This window comes from Seriola aureovittata, chromosome 18, assembly GCF_021018895.1.
Source record: "Seriola aureovittata isolate HTS-2021-v1 ecotype China chromosome 18, ASM2101889v1, whole genome shotgun sequence".
NCBI classification, from domain to species: domain Eukaryota; kingdom Metazoa; phylum Chordata; class Actinopteri; order Carangiformes; family Carangidae; genus Seriola; species Seriola aureovittata.
The window spans coordinates 21,823,416-21,843,377 of record NC_079381.1 but is presented as its reverse complement, the minus strand read 5'-3'; the positions used below and the strand labels follow the sequence as shown (position 1 = coordinate 21,843,377).

The 19,962-nt window shown below is 41.9% G+C and overlaps 1 protein-coding gene across 1 annotated transcript; it reads left to right on the top strand.

Annotated features, from left to right (window-relative positions):
- The first annotated feature begins 266 nt into the window (after positions 1-266).
- Positions 267-4,720, top strand: mzt2b (mitotic spindle organizing protein 2B). Its single transcript, XM_056403400.1, has 5 exons — positions 267-541; positions 756-944; positions 1,056-1,216; positions 2,461-2,598; positions 4,027-4,720. Exons 2-5 carry the CDS (start codon positions 769-771, stop codon positions 4,170-4,172), a joined length of 621 nt encoding a protein of 206 aa, XP_056259375.1. The 5' UTR covers positions 267-541; positions 756-768; the 3' UTR covers positions 4,173-4,720.
- The last annotated feature ends 15,242 nt before the right edge of the window (positions 4,721-19,962 follow it).

Below are 19,962 nucleotides of genomic sequence, written 5' to 3'. Positions count from 1 at the left end.
TTAACTTAGGGGCCACATTTGGACAGATAACCAACATAAAAAGACAAATTAATGGATAGATAAATAAATACATCTGTTTAAAGGTTATTTTAAAACATTTTTCTAAGGAATCACATAGTTTTAATGCATTTTACAACTAATATGGCCTATATCTTCAAGACTGTACAACAAATCCAAATTCATTTTTGAATAATCTTGTAGCTTTGCAAAGCGTTGCAGTGCGTCAGCTTATATAATTAATTAATTTATCTTATATATGTTAATTTATAAAAATAAAAAAAAAAAGAAATATGAAAGAAAAATAGCTTGTTCCTCTTCAATGTGAGAATTTACTGATCGGACTTTACCTTTACCAGCAATTTGTACAGGGTTATTGTACTGAGAGTGTCGTTATTTTTCCCAACGCATGTGAAAGCTCCCTATTACTACTGACTACAATTCCCATAATACGGCACGGTTTGTCTTTTGGTGATGACGTTTTCTTGGCGCGCCTCGCCTGTCTCCAGCAGGAGTATTGTAGCTCATCAATGTTAGTTTAACGGTAGGTGTTTTATTGTGTTTTACTTTTATTTTAATTAAATAGTCTTTTGCTTAATAAGTTCCTCGTCTGTCTCTCATATGTTTGATGATATTTGCAGAGGACGTCGAAATAATTTACCCGTGTTTTCATTCCGGGCGGCAGCTCACTGGTTTCACATTACAGTGGTTATTTATGAATGTTTTAATGTACCTTATTAAGTCTCATTTATTCTCAGGTATCCATCTCCAATGGCTCAACAACCACAACAAACCGTCCCCTCCGCCCCAGACTCCCCTGCGCTCGTGGTCACCTCCAACGTGCAGAAATATGCTATTAAGAAGAAAAAAGTCCTCAGTGCTGAAGAAACTGAGCTGTTTGAACTGACCCAGGCTGCAGGCATTACTGTAGACCAAGAGGTCTTCAAGTAAGCACACCGATAACGACTAGAAACCAGGCTGAATGTGTGTGATATGTTGAATGAACACGAGGAAACCCTCGTCTTCCGCTTCCCTTACTCCTCCTCTTGTCCTCTTAGGATCATAGTGGACCTGCTGAAGATGAACGTGGCTCCTCAAGCAGTCTTCCAGACTCTGAAGGCGATGTGTGCAGGTCAGAGAGTGGCCGACAGCTGCGCCGGAGAGTCCTCAGCTGCCTCCCACACCACGAGCATCACCACAGCACCAGCAGAGCCCAGAGGTCAGTGTCTGAAGACGATTACGTGACTAGATTACAGATAACTCTCTCACAGGTCTTTGCCCTTCTTGTGGCTGATCAGACCTCTGCGCAGATTGAAGACGGATCAAGTTATGCTCTGATCCGGGACGGTGTAACTACGTCACATATCACAGTCCTGCATAAATATCCCCACAGACATGGACATTTAACATGTCACAGATCTGCTCATAAAAAGAGACGTATGTTGATAATGCAAACTCACACAATCTTCTGGATTGTAGAAACATTTCTTAGCTACTCATAAACGTGAAAAAACAAAATGTCATCCTGTAGAAAAATCATCCAAGTAAAATCAGAGCTAAATCAAAATATATAATCCAATAATAACACTATTACAATCAAATCATCTAATTTTATAGGAGCTATACACTGTTTGTTTATGTCCGATTTCACTTGGTAACAAACTGCTACAAATATCTAACCAAGAATGATGTGTGAACAAATGCCACGTCAGAATAATGGGAAGTTTTCCTGTTTCTTCTATTTGTTGCTTTTATAGACGTGACATTTCAGTGAAGATGAAATGATTCATAAGAGTCTTAAATCTTAATTTACTGCTGGTTACAGAGCAAACTGCTGAGTGTGTATTATATAGGGAGTAGTAAATGAGTGAATGAGGGTTTGATCTTTGCCAAAATGTCTTCTGGAGGAAATGTCTGTAGACGTTCCCCACAACATTCATCTTGACTTATCAACATTGACAGTTCTGCACTTAACGTGTTGAAAATGTGACATTGTGACATGTAACATTTTCATTCATTTGGTAGTAGAACTTCTCTTACCTGTAGAGCCTCTAAAGTTTCTTAACAGCAGTAAATAAACCGTCTCGGGTCAAAGGGGAAAGAGTTCAAGGTCTGCAAAACAAAAGCTCCCAGCTTTTCATAACACAGTGTGGAAAAAGGCCGCAGCTTTCAGAATGAAGCGAAACCTTTCAGCTTGCTTTGTTATTCCTCCTCTTCAGTACTGTACATACTCTCCTCCTGCTCTCCGCATCACCTGATCCCTCTCACTAACTAAATCCCCTCTTCAGTTCAATCCATAGCGAGCTTTTCCATTTAAATGGAGGTGAACTGAAGACCAGGGGAAAACAGTAGAGAGTCTGCTCAGCTGATCTTCACTGTGTGCACTCCACGCCGTTTTCTAATTTCCTTTCTGTCCCCCCCCCGTCAATTCTATTCTCTTCTGTCCCTCTTGTTTTCCTGAAGAAGAGGACTCTTTGGTCTCTGGAAAGAGCCCAAAGCCGCCTGCAGCTGCCCCCTCAGCATCTGGCCCCAGAGCCACAAGGGTCAACACTAAGATTGTGGTCTACGGCCCCCAAGACTCTAGCTCTCCTCACTCTCAAGGTCCCCTCTGCTGCACGTCGTCCCACACCTCCATCCGTCCACGTGCTTGCCTTTTTGTTTTTGTTTTTTTATAAATATAAGTGTTATGTTTGTTTGCCTGTAATACCAGGCAGGAAACTACATGCTGTGCTTTCCCCGCATTTCATGACTGCGCCGAGTGGAAGCTATGTGTGTATGCATGTGTGTGTGTGTGTGTGTGTGTGTGTGTGTGTGTGTGTACATGCATGATTGTGTGGACTAGAATAGTAGAACTGTTTGTTTTTAAAGTGGCTAGAAAGTAAAAAAAAAAAAAAAGAAAAGATGATTGGGTAATGTGAGGGAGAATTTTCATTTAATTTTTATTTCCTGAATTTATTTAAAAATTCAAAAACTCATTTCGACTGCGTCAGTGTTTCGGTTTTCCCCTCCCCTCACAAAAGATGCTGTGCCAAAAAGAAAGTGAAATACAGAATTTAATACAATGGAGGAAAATAAAACTCAAACTGCCTGATTTTCAATGAAAGCAGGATTTTGACCAGATATCAGATTTAATTATCACCTGGGGATGAAGGGTCTTACCGTGGCTGACGTACAGTATTTGGACAGTTAGACATTTTTAGTTTTTCAGGCTCCGAGCTTCAGTTTGAAATAATATGATGGAAACTACATTAAAGTGCCAAATCTCATCTTTCATTTGAGTAGATTTATGTTACTGTAGAAGGAACTACGTGGGAGGTGTAGCCCGTTTCATGGTGCTCAAATTGCAAGGATTCAAAAGGCATTGGACACTTGGCTGCTTAAGTATATGTTGGGCAGCTGTGTGCGGCTCACATGTGGCTCCGAGCACAATGAGAGTTTCCTTTAGATTGAGGCGTTGTCGTCGGTCAGTATGAGGAGTAACGGGTGAAGGGAAGAAGGGAAGAAGAGCAGAGGTATCGACAGTAATCATATGACTTGAGATGAATCAGGACATTTCATCGTACTAAACTAAAAACTCTGGTGCTAATCAAACTGATTGCCTCTTTGATGACCCTCCCACTCCTACTCGTTATAGACCGGTCGCTGCAGTGTGATGTTAGCTGTAGTAAAGTTGTTAATAGTATTAGTTAGTGTTAAATAATTACATATTGTATGTAGATAGATGTGTATAGTCCCATCTCTAGTCTCTGAACCATCACAGTTCATCGTTGCTAAAAGCACTTTCTGGTCACTTTATGGTTCTTGCTCTAGTCGAGCGTTGACGCGCAGCGCTGTTGCATCTGCAGCTCAAAGCAGGTAAGTAAAACTGGAACCATTTCTTCTCATGTCATACTTCAAATGCATTTTTTCCATTTCATCGTTCCTTTACATTTCTGAAAGTGTCCATGTTGCCTGGACCGTGTGAAGCTGCAGTGAGAATAACTCGACACTCGCCCTCATCGTTATTGTTTTCTTGCTTTCTGTCGGCAGTGCGCAGTAAAGCTGGAGCGAGCCACGGTGAGAAGAGCAGAGAGGCCTCCAGCCAGCGGGTGCAGCGGCAGCCCAGCGCCACCAGGGGGCAGAAGACCAAGAGCTCCGGCAGCAGTAGTTCCTCCTCTCAGATAAACTCCACATAAGACTCAGGCAATGTGAGGCCATTTGTAAATATGTACTTTTTCTTTGCATTTATCTTTCTTTTTTTTTTTTTTTTTTTACTGTGCAGCCTGTTTAAAGGGTTAGTTCACCTAAATTACTGAACAATGTCCAGACTGATCCGGATAATCCACAGATGTCAGAGTGAACAGGTTTTTCGATATTTCTTTCTGGTTCAAAATAGTTGCAAAGAAAACTGTTCACGGCGAGGTCTGTGCCGAGCCACAGATATCTGAAAACCTTGGAAAATAAAACAAGCTACACAGATCACTGGATAGATACCGTGGATGTTAATTGAGAAAATATGGAAAGTTTTCTCTCTTTTTCTCTTTCTTTTTTGTTGAATTTGGGTAAATCCATCCTTTAAAGTTCTAACACAAGGTAAGACAAGTCTTCATTCCTGTTCTGGTTACTGTAAGTAATGTGCCATGTAAAATTCAACAGTCTTACTGAAAAGAAATAAAAGGCAGATTTTTCAATGTGCAACTTTTTATATCATAATTAATCCTTAATAAACCCAATAACAATGTCATTTCCTAATTTGTCTGTTTTTTTAGCAGATTTTTTTTTGCGGATCCACCAATCCCACTTTTTCTCTCCTGATACAAATTCTGGTAACTCAACTCAGATTCCCAATCCAACACTAATCCATTCCTAAAAGAACTATTAAGCATTAACAGCTGTTTTCCCGTCTTGCCAAGACTTCCCGCCATCGTTGCGTTTACTAGACAAGAGGTTATAATACATCCTCTGAGCATCTACGTCTACACGCAGACTGGAGGCTACAGTGACTTGCAACGTTTCTTCTAGAATGATGTAGACTGAGATCACATTTCCAGAATGGAAACCAAGGGACGTAACAGAAAGCAAAATACATTTTTATGTGGAGGGGGTCGGGGGTCGGGGGCTTTAAAACCTGTTCTGGAAATCCCAGGAATCATTTTAATCTAATGTAAAATGAGGTCAGGGATTGCTGCAGCGCTACAAACGGAGCTGGTAGCCCGTGACGTATTGACAGTGGCAACAGTATTTAATGTGGATTGGTCAAGTCATGGCGGATACCTGATGCGCGCCATTATTAGAGCAGATACCCACATAATGTATGGCATCAGTGCATTTTTCATAATTGTATTGTTTGTTTTTGAATAATCAAAAGTTATATTTTCTATTATTGATGATGATGATGCTCAGAGAATCTTAATCCAGCTGTTGCACAATAATCTTTCAAGACGCTACAACAGCAAAAGGCAAGGAAAGCTCGGCTTTGTTCTCTCTTTGCTGTTCGGCAACAATTACCTGCACCGATCTCAGTGCAGTGGTCGTGTGTCTTTCTTCTTTTCCTGGCACTGAATGATGCAGCTGTTATGTCTTTCTCCTCTTGAATGGCTGATAATATTCTCAGAACCGCGAGGAATGCCGGTTACTCTGTGATAGAGATGTAACACAGATTTGTAAGTGTCACTTTGAAGAATGCCCGCTGTTATTGATCTTACTCAAACTGTCATGGTCTTATTGATTTTTTTTTCTTTTCTTTTCTGTCCCATGATAGTGAGAAGGATTGTGGGTTTACGTAGAAGTAGTAGATACACACTCATCGAGCACTTTATTAACAATATATTAATACAGTGTACGTCCTCCATTTGCTCTCAAACGGCCACAGTTGTTTTCAGCGTCGACTCCACAAGATGATGGAAAATTTCCTTTGAGGTTCTCCTTGTTGATGTGACTGCATCACAGACGACCAGTTCGAGATGTCTCTTGCTTTGTGACATGGAGCGAAATGAAACATCTGGCCCTGTTATGCCTCGGCCTTCAGCCCAGAGTCCGGCCCACGTACTCTCACAATTTGGGCAGATTCCAGCTGTTATCTTCTCGTATTGACTGACAGCCGGAAGATTTTCTGTGTGTGTGCGCCAGGATTGGTCCAGATGTGGAGGTAGCATCTTACAGCCGTGCTGTATATGGGCCAGATTTGGGCCGTGGAACTGGGCCAGAAGAAAACAAGCATGTGACCCATGTACTTCCTGCTGGAAGTAGCCATTAGAAGATGGTAAACTGTGTCCGTAAAGGGTCAGCGGTAATATTCAAGAGAGTCCGTGGCATTCAGACCATGATTGGTTGGTATTAAGGGCCCAAAGAAAACCTTCACCACACCATTATACCACCACCACCCGCCTGGACTGTTGATACAAGGCAGGTCGGGTCCATGGATCCTGACGTGGTCTTCTGCTGTTGTAGCTCATCCACCTCGAGGTTGGATGTGTTGTTCATCCTGATGCTTTTCTACAACCACAGTTGTAAAAGTTCTGTCAGCTCTAACCAGTCTCTCCTGTAATTTAGTGTTTTAGCTCCGTTCTGAATAAAAACTCTGGAGACCGTTGTGTGTGAAAAGCCCATGAGATCAGTAATCACATTATTCCCCATTCTGATGTTTGACTTGGCTGAAGCTCCTGACCTGAACCTGCAGGATTCGATGCCTCATGATTGGCCGATTGGACAGATGTGTACAGGTGTTCCTCATAAAGTGCTTGGTGAGTATTTTTTTTTTTATTTATTTCTGTTTTTTTATTTTGGATTTCATGCCTCTGTCGTTGTGAATTGTTTTTACTTCCATCACATGGGGGCAGTAGAAGCACACTGCAATTAAGGTTGTCACCCAGTGTGCCCTGGTCCCTTTTTTTTTTTTTTCATGCTTTTCAGAAATCTGATTGGTACCGTGAATGAAAGTGAATCTTAAAGGCCTGAATATATTTATTTATTTGTACTGTGCATATTTGAGACAAAGCGTCCGTTCATTCACACAGTGATGGTATACCTCAGAGGTGATGCAGGGAGAGAGAGGAGATACAGTGTGTGTGTGTGTGTGTGTGTGTGTGTGTGTGTGTGTGTGTGTGTGTGTGTGTGTGAGGCAGGCTGCAGGGCTTTATGTAGCTGCAGGTCTTTTATGTGGCCGTTTGTCCTGTTTATATGTTCCTGCCTCTCCTCTCCTCTCCTCTGCGCTCTGCATTGATGGCAGCGTGCCTGTAATTGATGGCACCATATTGCTGTGGTGTAGCAGGTTTAATGGGGCTTGACAGAGCAAGGGAAAGCAGCATGCAACCAGGGAGGGAACTTAACCCTTTCGCACACACCCCACCCTCCATCCGTGTCCCTTCCCATTCTCCGCCGCCACCCACGCCTGTTCCCCCCTGGTCTCTGTGCTCCCCCCTCCCCCCTCCCCCCTCCCCCCCAGCACATCAGTGCATGCAACCTCAAATGAGAATACAAATAGGCCCTCTGTGATTAGCTTGTTTACGATTCCTACTGTTATCAGTGGTCATGGTAATGGCATTTTGGTTCATGATCAAGGAAGCTCAGACACCCCTCTGACTCCACTTCCGAAAATAAATACTCGCCAGCTGTTGGTGCTCTCCACTGTTTTGCTCGGAGGAAGCTAAATGTGTTTGACAAAGGTAAACGGGTGGGAATTTATTTCTTCAAACTTGCAGCCAGACTGCAGTTCCCGATGCGACCCACAGGGGCCAGTGTGGATCCAAGCTACCGACGTGGCCTTCCCTTTCCCTGGATTTCCATAGGCATCCACTCCAGCCTTTTTTTTTGGATGTGTTTATTCTGTGATGAGGGAATTTCATAGCCAGACTCTTCCATTAAATAGGGAGCGTTATCCTTCACTCAGATGCGGCGCACGTGAATTTGTGCTCGCGCATGTACACACTATATGCACCATTAATCAATAGAGACGATGAAATGATGCTATTGTGTGCGAGGCAAGGCGAACAGCACATTGAAGAATGAGCTAGTCAAAGCTGTTGGCAAATCATTAATGTAAGGTGTTGGTCTCAACCAAGTTCTCACACTCTCTCTGTGCAAGCTGTTCCCAGGTGACAAAAAACCGAGAGAGACACTATTTTAAGAGCTGATATCACACCTCTCTTTCTATTTTTTTTTTTTACCCCCATCACTTATATTCCCTCCTGAATCTCTTGGTGGGGTGTGGAGGAATATCATCCTGTTTTTCTTCTTCTCTTCTCTCCGTCTTTTCCTCTCTCTCCCGGGTATTATCCCTCCCTGTGAACTCTTGGTCCACATTTCTCTCTAAATTTATAGGCACCCCCCCCCACCCAACCCCCTCACTTGTTGTCTCTCTACATTCACTCCCTCCTCTAACCCCGTCACTCCCCATCATCACACCGTTCCTCCCTCCCTCCCCGCCATCACCCTCCTTCGCCAGGCTGGCTGCAGATTGGCTATTTCCTGCACGCGCCCAGTAGAGCCCTTATCAGAGGTAGAGTGCTGATTGTTGGTCTGTCTCTCAGGCTGACTGACAGTTCGGGCTGCGCTGCTGAAATGCCTGATTTGGTCAATGTTTGTCTGTGGGGCCTTATCTCCACACCTTATATTAACTGCCTTGACAGTATGTGTAGGCAGTCTCTCTCCATCTTGTTGCACCCCCCCCACCACCACCACCACCACTCTGCCCCTCTGCCGCCGCCGCCACCACCTCCTCCCACCCCCTGTCTCTATCTCCATTCACTCTCTATACTCTCTGCTACACACTATAGTCTTTCAGCCAGCAGCTAAACATTTTCCTGCTGATCCTCCTCTTCCATCATTCCCGCTCTTGGAGCTGGATCAGCATCTCCAACACCATAAATGTCACTTTATTTCTTATTTGTTATTTCTTCCAAAAGCCCGTATGGGAGCAGGCATCTTTTTTAAAGGAAGAGTTCACCCAAATTACAAAAAGACATATCCCCCCCCACATGCTGTATCTAACTCATGCAGATATATTTGGTTTAATCTAAATATCCACCTCCTGAATTTTCTGCTGCAAAGTCAATACAACACAGGTGAAGGAAATTTCATTTTTGTTTGTCAAAGCACTGAAGAAGAAGATTTGAAAGATTCACCAGAAGCAGGTGTTTCCAGAAATAATGTCTTTGTTACTCTGGATAATCCAAACACCTCACTGCAAACAACAACTACCTGCTGAAGAAAACGTCTTTGCGTGTTCTTTAGATTATCTGGGGTAACTGGGTTTTGTTAAAATTTTTTTAAAGCTGTGAGCGAAGCTGATGTCAGCATTTTACAAATACCGAAGTCATGATTTGAAACACGCCCAACAAAGAAAGTCTAAAAATGTTTTAATTGCTTAAAGTTTTCCTATTTTATTTCGTGTTAGTTAGTCTGTTCCAATTAGTTTGTATTTATACAGAGGAAATTCCTCTGGAAATCACCAAGTGCTTATGAATAAAGCAGCTTTGTCTCTGTGTTTTCTGCACTTAGTGTAATTAGAGTGAATACCTCTCTCCAGGAAACCTCCCAGGAAATTATTAAGAATGTACAAAACCCCCAAATTAAGCGTGGGATGCTGAGAAGATGATGCAGATGCAGCTGAAAAGCTCAGAAAAAAGGCAGTAAGTGGACCTTGAGGCACACATAAAGCCTTACTGGTTTTTATTTCCTATTATACAGGCCTGTTTCAAAGGAAAAACTTGAATGTACTGAAAGACTCTATCCTTTATTTATTTGTTTTGCTAGACTGAAAGTTTCTAAATTTAAATATATCAAGTCTAAAAACGACATTACCCCAGTGTCTTGTTATAATATAAGATAAGATAAGATAGTCCTGTATTAGTATTATTACAGCAGCAAAGTGGACAGCACAGAGGAAAGAAAAACTGCAAAATGTCAATATGAAATACTTATAAATGATAATATAATACATACAATTAGATATTTAATCATAACAAAAATAGTAGAAGAAAAAAAGGGATGTTATAGCTGTAGTCTTCACTGTGAGCACCGCAAACAAATCCACTTGTGTTGTTTTGGGACTGATGCAGAAAGATGTGCATGACTGGATATTACTGAACCGGCCCTTTAAGGCCTCTCTTGCACAGCTGCATGTATTATGGCGGCAAAAAGGAATTAAATGTCATTTACAAAGTTGGTTGCACATAATATAAAACCTCAAATCATGATGACATAAACACAAAGAGAATAAAACTGTTTGCAGAATGATCTGCAAATAATCAACTTCACATCACCTGCTCTGACACTTAATACCATATTTACTTTTAAGACTTTTAACGACAACTTGGAAAAACTTTAAGTCTCGTGAAGTCTGTATTTTTCTTATTGTCAACAAATCCCATGAAGAGACCAAAACCAGCAGTGAATTGATCCTATTGATGAGTATTGTCAGTGAATCCAGAGCGGCCTGATGTATTACTCCTCTGTGCCGCGGAGCTCGTCTGTTGTCAAAGCACACAAACAAAGTCACACTGTTACACTGGGTAACACGTTCCTACATTACCATGAACACACACACTGCAGTTTACCTTTACTCTGTCCCACATACACACACACACACTCACACACACACCGTCCTGCTGCTGGAAACACTCACCAGAGCACCCAATGTGGATTAATCCGCCGCTGAAAATAGTCCTCAACAAATACACTTTTTTACGTGCGTTTGGGTAACATTTGCTTAAAACCGCAGTGGCCAGCTGTTAAAGGAAATTATTCAGTCTTTTCTTTTTTAAAGAAACAATATATTATTGAGCTGTTTTTACTGTTTGTCCTCAGGAGGAAGAAACAGACTCTGGGCTGAAAGCTGCAGAGGAGCTGGGGAGGGGAGCAAGTCTTGAGGATGGAATTTCACATTGTTGATTTTGGTCTTTTCGTGGGATTTGTACACAATAACAGAAATACAGAATATTGCCAGCTCTGACTTTTAATTCATGTTATTATGATTTAGTAGTGCAGGGGTGGAGTTAGTTGTAGCAGCAGTCAAACCATGACTAAATACCTTGGTGTTCTGCTTTGGTCTCTGTGATCTGACAGTTACTCCAGAGTAGTTATTGCTGTTTAACGAAAAACCATAATCTGACTCAGCGTGATTGTCCCAGTGACTGTGATTACTCAGTTAAATGTACTGACACTAACTGCACCGGCAAAGAGTTAATCCACACATACGTGGAGAATCAGAAACCAAAAGCTCTTCCTGCTTTTTGTTAAGTAGCACTAATCGACAGAGACTGAGGAGGTAAACATGGCCTCTTAAGCGTTATTTATTAATTCACTTTGTTAGCAAGAGGCTGTTCATTCCGTCTGTTAATGGCAGCTGTGGGAACGAATAGAGTTCACACTCACTTGGACCCCTATTGTGTGGCAGGCTGTCAGGTTACACACACACACACACACACACACACACACACACACACACATATATATAAATACTACACAAAAGGAGAGACACTCTGCACAGCTGCCTGTGAGTCGCTTTAGATGAATTGTTTTCTGAAATCAGTGTAGTTGAGGATTTGAGGATTACTGTAGAGAGGCGCCTCAGAGCCGTGTCACACAGTCCGCCCTCGTCTTACACTACGGAAGGTGTGACACGCCTGTCTAACCGGGTGACTTACATCAACTATCAGCTTTTTCTTTCCCACACATATATATGTTCCCATCCTCTCCTTGATTGGGTGCGATGTCGAGCCCTTCCTGTTGCAGAGCGGGATTTTCGCAGCAGGTCTACCTGTGACCTCTGCTGCCGCCCCCGACCGCCGCTAAAGAGAATCATTAAAACGTCAACAGTTCTCTGAAATCACCAAGAATATTTGCCCACGTTTTGATGTTTCTGCATCTGAGGCTCCTGCTTCTACCCCAATGCACTGCAGGCGAATGAAGTTTTGTTCGCACTGGTCATAGCGTTAGCAGCGTTAGCAGCACATCAAGTCACACTGGAGCCACTGTCAGATTTACTTTAATTAACTTTACGTACCTTGATTTGGAGGCGTGGATCTTTATCGGATTGTTTAACCCAAATTCTTTTAAGGTATCAGAAACTGTTGCTTTTCTCAGCGTTTCGATTACTGTGAGTTCATTATTTTTTTTGGGGGGGGGTTTGTGCCGTTTGTTGAACAAAACCGGCCGTTTGAAGACGTCACCACCATTTACAGTGAAGCTGTTTCCATTTTGTGCCGCTGGGGCGGCTGCGGCTCAGGTGGTGGAGCAGGTCATGTGATGTATGTGTGAGTGAATGGGTGAATAGTACTGTAAAGTGCTTTGAGTGGTCTACAAGACTGCACTGTAAATGAACTGCACTGTATAAGTGCTGTGCATTGATTATAGATTTCAGCGCCATGACGTCTCAGAGGGAAATATTGTGGTTTTATTTAGTTACAAGTTACTTTGCAAATTAAGATTTGACATTAATAAACATGTGATGAGCTCATGAAATATGATGCATTTTAATGGGACAGTTTACAAACTGTAACTTGACCATCTACAATAGTTAAATTCAACGTACACGTTAATACAGTCGCAATAATAATCTAATAGTGCAGCATGTGTGGGGGCCATCTTGCTGCAGTGAGGACATGAATGAGAACATTCTGCTCATAAACATTTACACTTTCACCTCTGTAACTTTTATGCTGATGGATTTTGGTGCTGCTGCTTGAATCCTTCCTCCACCTTGTTTCACATTTTCTAGAATAAACAATTATTCAATGCGGTGAAAAAAGTAACTGTCACATGACTTGAAGCCTTAACTACCCCTGGGGAGTGTGTACTGCTTTACAAATAAAAACTTACACATGAGTCATTTAAAAGAAATAGAGTTTGCAGAATGTGACACTGAGCAACTAACGGAATAAATAAAAATATGAGAAATCCAAGTCATTTAGTTGAAATTACAGAACTTATTTCGGTGTCTTGTGGAAGGGTGCGTATATTGGGAGCTTGTCACCTCCAGTATTTTTAAAATCCTGGCTGTGGCCCCGGCCCTGACACGCTGTGGAAGGGGGGGGCGGTGAAGTCCATTTGAAGTGCATTGTTACTTCAGGAAGAAAAAGTGTGAGAGCTGCTAAAAGAAGAAGTAACATTCACTGTGCTGTGGTTTATGAGCTGCTAATTGTCGTCAAAAGAATAAACAGGGAAGAAAAAAGGAGTTTAATCATTTCCCAATTAAGACACTTCCAAAGGTGTTTTGTGTGCATGTTGCATTCCTTTTAATTAAGGCTGAGACAGAGGTTACTAGTCTATCTTTGTCTCAGTTGTATTTCACGAATTTTCTATTCTGTGTATTTCAACTGTGAAGATTTTAATTGCCTTTAATTATGCGTATTTAATTAATACACCTTCAGTTTTTAGTTTACGAACTTTTAAACCCGTTGAGTTTGAATTGTTTTCTGGCTTTCATTTTTTTTTTTTTTTTTTCTCGTAATACGTTTGTTTGCTTGTGAGATGCAAATCAATACGAGCTGAAGAACAAACAGCAATTAGGAGCTATATATGTTTTTTTTTATATATTCCTGTTCATTTTCAAATGTTTGTTGATTTGAAAACTACGTGAGGAAGATTTCTTCTTTGTTTTTGTTTTTTGTATTTAACCTTGTGTGCGTCTGCTGATGGAAGAGCCTGAGCTTCCACTGGTGTGTGAGCGCATGTATGCAAACGTCAGCTCCTCCAGGTGTGTGCACGGCTGCAGATAAAGAAGCCGGTGGTCATGCAGGACAGTATCTCCCTGAGGAATCCATTATATGCCAGTGGTGTTATGTCATGTCACGTCACTGCCCTGACTCGCTGCCACAACACCAGCATGACTATTTTGCATGTGTAAAGACAGATTATGTACATTTTTTTTTTTGTCACATGTGTCTACCCTGGCTTGTCTATGCATGCATGTATGTATGTATGTGTGTGTGTGTGTGTGTGTGGTGTGTGTGTGTGTGTGCACAAGATCAGGGTTATAGTATATAGTGTCCTGTGCATGTGTTGGCCGTGCACCCCTGCAGACTGCTGTCTGCTTGCCCATTGTGTTGGCTCCTCACACACTGGCTCACTGGAAATATGCCAACAGCTACCCCCATTGTACCCTCTCTGAAAAGACTGAAAGGGCTCTCTCTCAGACACACACACACACACACAAACACACGCACATTCACTTGTCTATCAAACCACATGGCAAAAGCCGTACAATTACCCAATAACATGATGAATATTTACATACATAGCTGATCCTGTTAAGGTTAATGCCATTTTCATTCAGCTCTTTTTGTGCCTCAGTGATCTGAGCACGTCGACGCCGGAGCACCTGGATATGAAAGTTTGCAATTAATTTTGAGACCTGACAGTTTATTAATGAAGGCTGTGGCATCCCGGTGTCTCACTATAGGCTGTAGGATGAACAGTGTCGCTGCGGCGTTGTGGTTTTGAATTCGGCCTGGGGCCTTCGGTACGAGTCGACCTCTGACCTCTGCTGGTTCTTTCTGCTGCGTCTAAATCCAAAACACAGAGAGTTACGTTCAACCAAACGAGGAAGAAAACAAAACCTGACTCACCTCTAGTGTCATTCAGTCTTGCAGGTCTCCAGGTTTGGAGATGTCTGACCCTGTGCCCCAATATAACTGAGGTGAGTGGAATTTCATTATAAATAAGTAAATAAATAAATAAGTAAATAAATAAAAGGGGGGGGGTCATAAAATCTAAAAATTGACCGTGTGTGTCCAGAGACCAAATTGTTGACGGAGGATTATGCAGATGAGATGGGACACTTTTTCTACATTTCTACATCTCTACATTTCACATTTCTATTTTCAAAATGTTTGTTTTTCATTTTCCCACAATGCACTTCCATTCTCCTGCATTGTTTTATATTGTATTGTAAACTCTCTGCATGGCTGGATACCTCCAGAGGCGAGGTACTATTTTGTTTTTTTGTTTTTTTGGGTTAACTGACCCTTCCAGGTGTGTGTGTGTGTGTGTGTGTGTGTGTGTGTGTGTGTGTGTGTGTGTGTGTGTGTGTGTGTGTATGTGTGTGGGAGGGAGCTCAGGTAGATGTGATGACACAGTGTAACACAAATGTATATTTCATTTTGAAAATGGCCAAATCTCAGCTGTGACTTCACGTCTTTGTCTCCTCCTCTCTCGCTGTTCTCTCTATCTTTAAATTTTCACCCTCTCTTCCTGTCTCCTCTGACTTTCCTCTTTTCTTTTTTTTTTTTTAAAACCTCCTTCCCTCCTGTCTCTTGCAGCTCACCAGCACCCTCTCACTCACTCCCTCCCTCCCTCCCTCTATACACTAACCCCCCCCCCCACTTCTCCTCACCCTCCCACTCCCTCTCTCCCTCTCGCTTTTCCCCTGGCAGGCTAGTGATTGACACTTACAAATTACCCGGCGGCAGTGGCATTGTGTGTGACCCCTCTCTCTCATCTCCAGCCCGCTGCCGTTTTGTCATCTAATTACTGTGAATCCCCGGCCTGCTCCCCACTGCTGCATTTTTAATATGCCTGCCCCCCCCACCCCCTCCTCCCTCCACACCCTCCTCACTTTCTCTCTATCTCACACACACACACACACACACACACACACACAATCCCCCTCTTCCATCCATTCACCTGCAGCCTACTTTACCTGCTTCTCTGTCCAATACTTGGAGTGCAACCATCGTCTCTGTATCCTCCTGTGCACCCTGCGAGTGTTTTCTCTCCACCGCCTCCATTATCACACCATCACCTCTCTCCTGCTCTCCTCCTCTCTGCGGAGTGTCACTCCATCCCACACGCCGACCAATCCGTGTCAATCTCACTGTTTGCATTCCAGTTTTTCAGTAGTGTCATTAAAGTGTTTGGTAAACATGTTGTTTGGTTCACATGATCAATACGTGCTAATGAGTGCACGGTGGCTTCTAAAGCTGTTGTGGCAGTTCTGAGGAGTAATTTATAATTTAATAATTATATTATAATAATAATTTCATAATTATATAATGTTTTCATCTGCACATATCATTTAGTGAATTATAGCTCATTATTTATATGTGAAATGCAAAACATGATTTCTTTGTAAATACAACTATAGTCAGAAAAAAAACATAAACACGCTGCGTTTCATTCTAATTAATTTCTGCACAATGTACAGTTTCTAATTGGGCGTGATTAATGTCTGTTTGCTTCTCATATATATATATAATACATTTGAATCTGTTGTATGAAAGAGTGCAAAATTTCAATGGAAGCCATTCTTCTACTTCAAGGTGATGAACATATGGACCAAATAACATTGTGTCACAGAGTCTTTCTGGTTTAAAGAAAAATAAATAAATAAATAAATACAGATAAAGTTGTTGGAAATTTCCATGTAGAATAAAGAGTTACACTGCAAAGAATAATAAATGCATTCAGAGTACAGGCGCAGATAAAGACCAGGAAGTTTTCACATTTTGCGGCATGACACGGTGCAAATGTCCAAACATAACACCAGCAATTCCCTCTCATACCTGGGCCTCACATACAGTTTCTACCTGCTTCTTTGTGTGTGTGCGTGTGTGTGTGTGTGTGTGTGCGTGTGTGTGTGTGTGTGTGTGTGTATTTGTGTGTGTGCTGTGTCCATGGCTCAGCTGCCCACAGCCAGACTGAGCTCCCCCGCCGATCCCCATCTTCCAGCTAGAAATCAGCAGAGCATGGCAGACTGCTGCTACAGCACAGCTCCAGAGGAAGGAGGGAAGTGAGAGAGGGAGAGAGAGAGAGTAGAAGGAGATAAAGACGAATAGAAAAAGAGAGGAAGAGGAGAGGAATGGTTGAAGAGCTAGAATTCATTTTCAGTGTTTTTCTTTTTCCTTTTTTTTTTTGTCTTTGGTTGCATAGCTCTGCAGATCAGAAAGTTTTTTATTTAGAGTCCCGGCGATGACGGATGCCTCACGGTGCAGCTGAAGCAGACGTGGAGGCAGCCAGGCCAGGCGGGGGCCGACCTGCCCTTCCACCTTCTGATGTAGCTCCAGGGCGTGGTAGGATTTAGCATGGCCTCATTACCTTGTCATGAGTTTGGAGAAATATGGGCCTCCTGAGAGAGGTTCAGGGACATGGACTGATGAAAAGAGAAAAGGAAGGGAAGCTGACAGCAGTCGCATGGAGAACGCAAGAATAAAAAAATTTATAAAAAAAAACAGAGGGAGGAGGTGGGATGAATGAAGAAAAAAAAAAAGAAGGGAGGAAAATCATTGGTAAGAGAAGGAGGGAAATTGAGAGAGAGAAAGGGAGGAGAGATGTTGGCAGAGCTGGAGAAACAGAGAGAAGGTGGAGAGGGATGGAGTATGGCAGGGAGTGGCGAAACTAATGGTCCTGCCTGGAGAGAAAGTAGTCAATCAATCATCTTTAAACAAAAGCAGCAGGCCCAGGGGAATATTTAAGAAGTGCTTATTTAATTAAAAGTCCCTTTGCTCATATTTATGGGCCATCCTTCCTTCAAATATTAACCTTGCAGGTCCTGGGAGGCCTCGGACGGCCCGGCCCCGCACTGTGGGCTGGATTGCCTGGACCGGGGGCAACAGAGGAAATACAGTACGTCATCGCATCAGGACTCTGATCTCAGATCTCCAGCTCTTTACCCCGACATATGTATCAATTACCTGTCACTGTCTGTGTATGTAAGAGCAGAGGAAGAAATACTCGGACACTTTACTGAAGTGAAAGTAAGTTACAAGTAAAAGTACAGAAGTATTATCACCAAATCCTACTTAAACTGTCAGAATTAAAGTAGTCATTGCAGAATAGAGCCTCTGCTGTTTTATTCTGTGTTATATTATTAAATTATTAATATTCAAGCATTAACATTTAAGTGTAATCTGAATATTGTTGCTAGATGAGTTGCGTAATTAAGTACATTTACTCAAATGCAAATCTAAGGTACTTGTACTTCATTTGTCTACTTACGTGATACTTTGACTCCACTTAACTTCAGGGGCAAATGCTGCACTTTAATAAGTCAATTTCATTTATTTGACAGCTAATTTTCAGAATTAAGTTACATATATATATGTATTTATATGTGTATATAATTATCTTATTTAATACAGTGAATTACTGTAGTTATAGTAATTAATCTACACAACATTATATACTGTGAGTTAAAAAAAGCTCAACTAGCTGCAGCATAAATTACTGCTTCAACATTAATGTATCACTAATAATATTCCAATCATATAATATCTAGGTAATAATATAACACTGACAGAAGCCTGTTTTTCTCCATAACGAGTGGTTTGATACTGGAAATACATTTTACAGATAATACTTAATAAGAGTTTTCTGCTTTAAGTCTTAATGGTGAAGTAATTAGTAAGAACTGGAGCAGCTGACAGTTATTTTTATTATCGGTTGAGCTGTTGATTTTTTTTTTTTCTGATTCATTAATCAATTCTTTGGTTTGTAAGGTGTCAAAAAAAAAAAAAAAAAAGTTGTAAAAATTGTTAAAGATCAAAGGTCTTGTTTTTTTTCCCCTAACAACAGTCCGAACCCCAAAGAGACTTTTTTACTCCAGAAACTTCGACTTCCGTTATGTTGATGAGTGACACAGATTTAAAAACGAATCAGCAGAGGCCACGATATCTTCACTTTTACTACGTTCAGCTGTAAAAATGTTGGATTTCCCACAATGCAACCAGGAGCATCTTCTTGTTAACACACTTTAAAACAACCGTCCGCGCTGACCCGGACACGTGCTCACCGAGTTACAAAAGGTCGAGGCAGTTTGTTTTTATCCGACACATGCAGCAGCAGATGTTGGATTCTGTCTTCCTGGTGGACGGAGGGTGTAAATGAGCATGTGCAGTACGAGCGTCACTGCTCCGGCATGTTCTGCCTATTGGAGGATAAAGACTTGCTGCACCCGTCCCCAGTTTCTCCAACGTAGCTCCTCAAACAATGTAAAGATAATTCGGCAGAATGGAGAAGGCGTAAATATGAATAATTTCCCCCCCAAGTCAATTTAAACATGTGACATGTCACACTGTGGTGTTCACCCAACGTCTCCTCTGTGTTCTCACTTTCAGCATAAAGCGGCGTTCCTCTGCTCCTGCGCCCCTTCATCTCCTCGCCGCCTCGCTCTCAGCTGATGTTCGGAGCTGACATCAAGCGGAGGGACGGGCTTCCTCCTCGCCGACATCAGACGCGTTCTCACACATTTACACACATCTTCAGACTGCGGGGACTATCAACACTTCAGTGTTCTCGGTTTCTAATGAGAATGAGATCACAGGTAATGTTCACTTAAGACCTTCAAAAACACTCCACTTTACATTGCTGTTTTATGAACCGGTGCTCACTTTGTGGAAGCACCTCACTATGTTTAAGCACTCGTGAGTGTTTGTTCATTATGTTTGGTGATAATTACACACAATTCCTGCAATTGCTTTAGCTCATATCTACATGTTTGGCTTTTTCTGCCTTGAACTTATTTACTGCGTTCTTCATTTTGAAACTCAACATTTTAACAGCAGAGTTGATTGGGAGTAAAAGCATTGTTTCTTTTCCCAGCGTATTAAAGTCACAACCTTCGTAGTTATAAAAGTCTGCTAAGGGACTTCAGGTTCGTGCGTTTGTTTCAGAGCTGATTGGTTAACAATCGTCTTATTTAAAGCAGCCATAATCAATATTTTCTCATTAACGATGGATCACGTGACTTCTTTGAATCCCCAGCGAATCATCACCCAACTGCAGCTGGAGCTGTAGGCGCTCTGTGTCCTGACAGAGCCGAAGACCTGCAGCTTTCAGCTCAAGCCAAGTCAATTTTATTGATACAGCCCAATATTAAAAATAACAGATTTACATGAAGGATAGCACCCATTTTAAACCCTTTAAAATATGTTTCAACAGTCATTAAGCCTCAGTTTGTTAAATGGAGTAAACATTTAAGTAGCTGTGAGTTGGAGTTAGATTTTTTGGGAAACTGCAGCTGAGGAAACAAAGTCACTGTAATAACCCTAC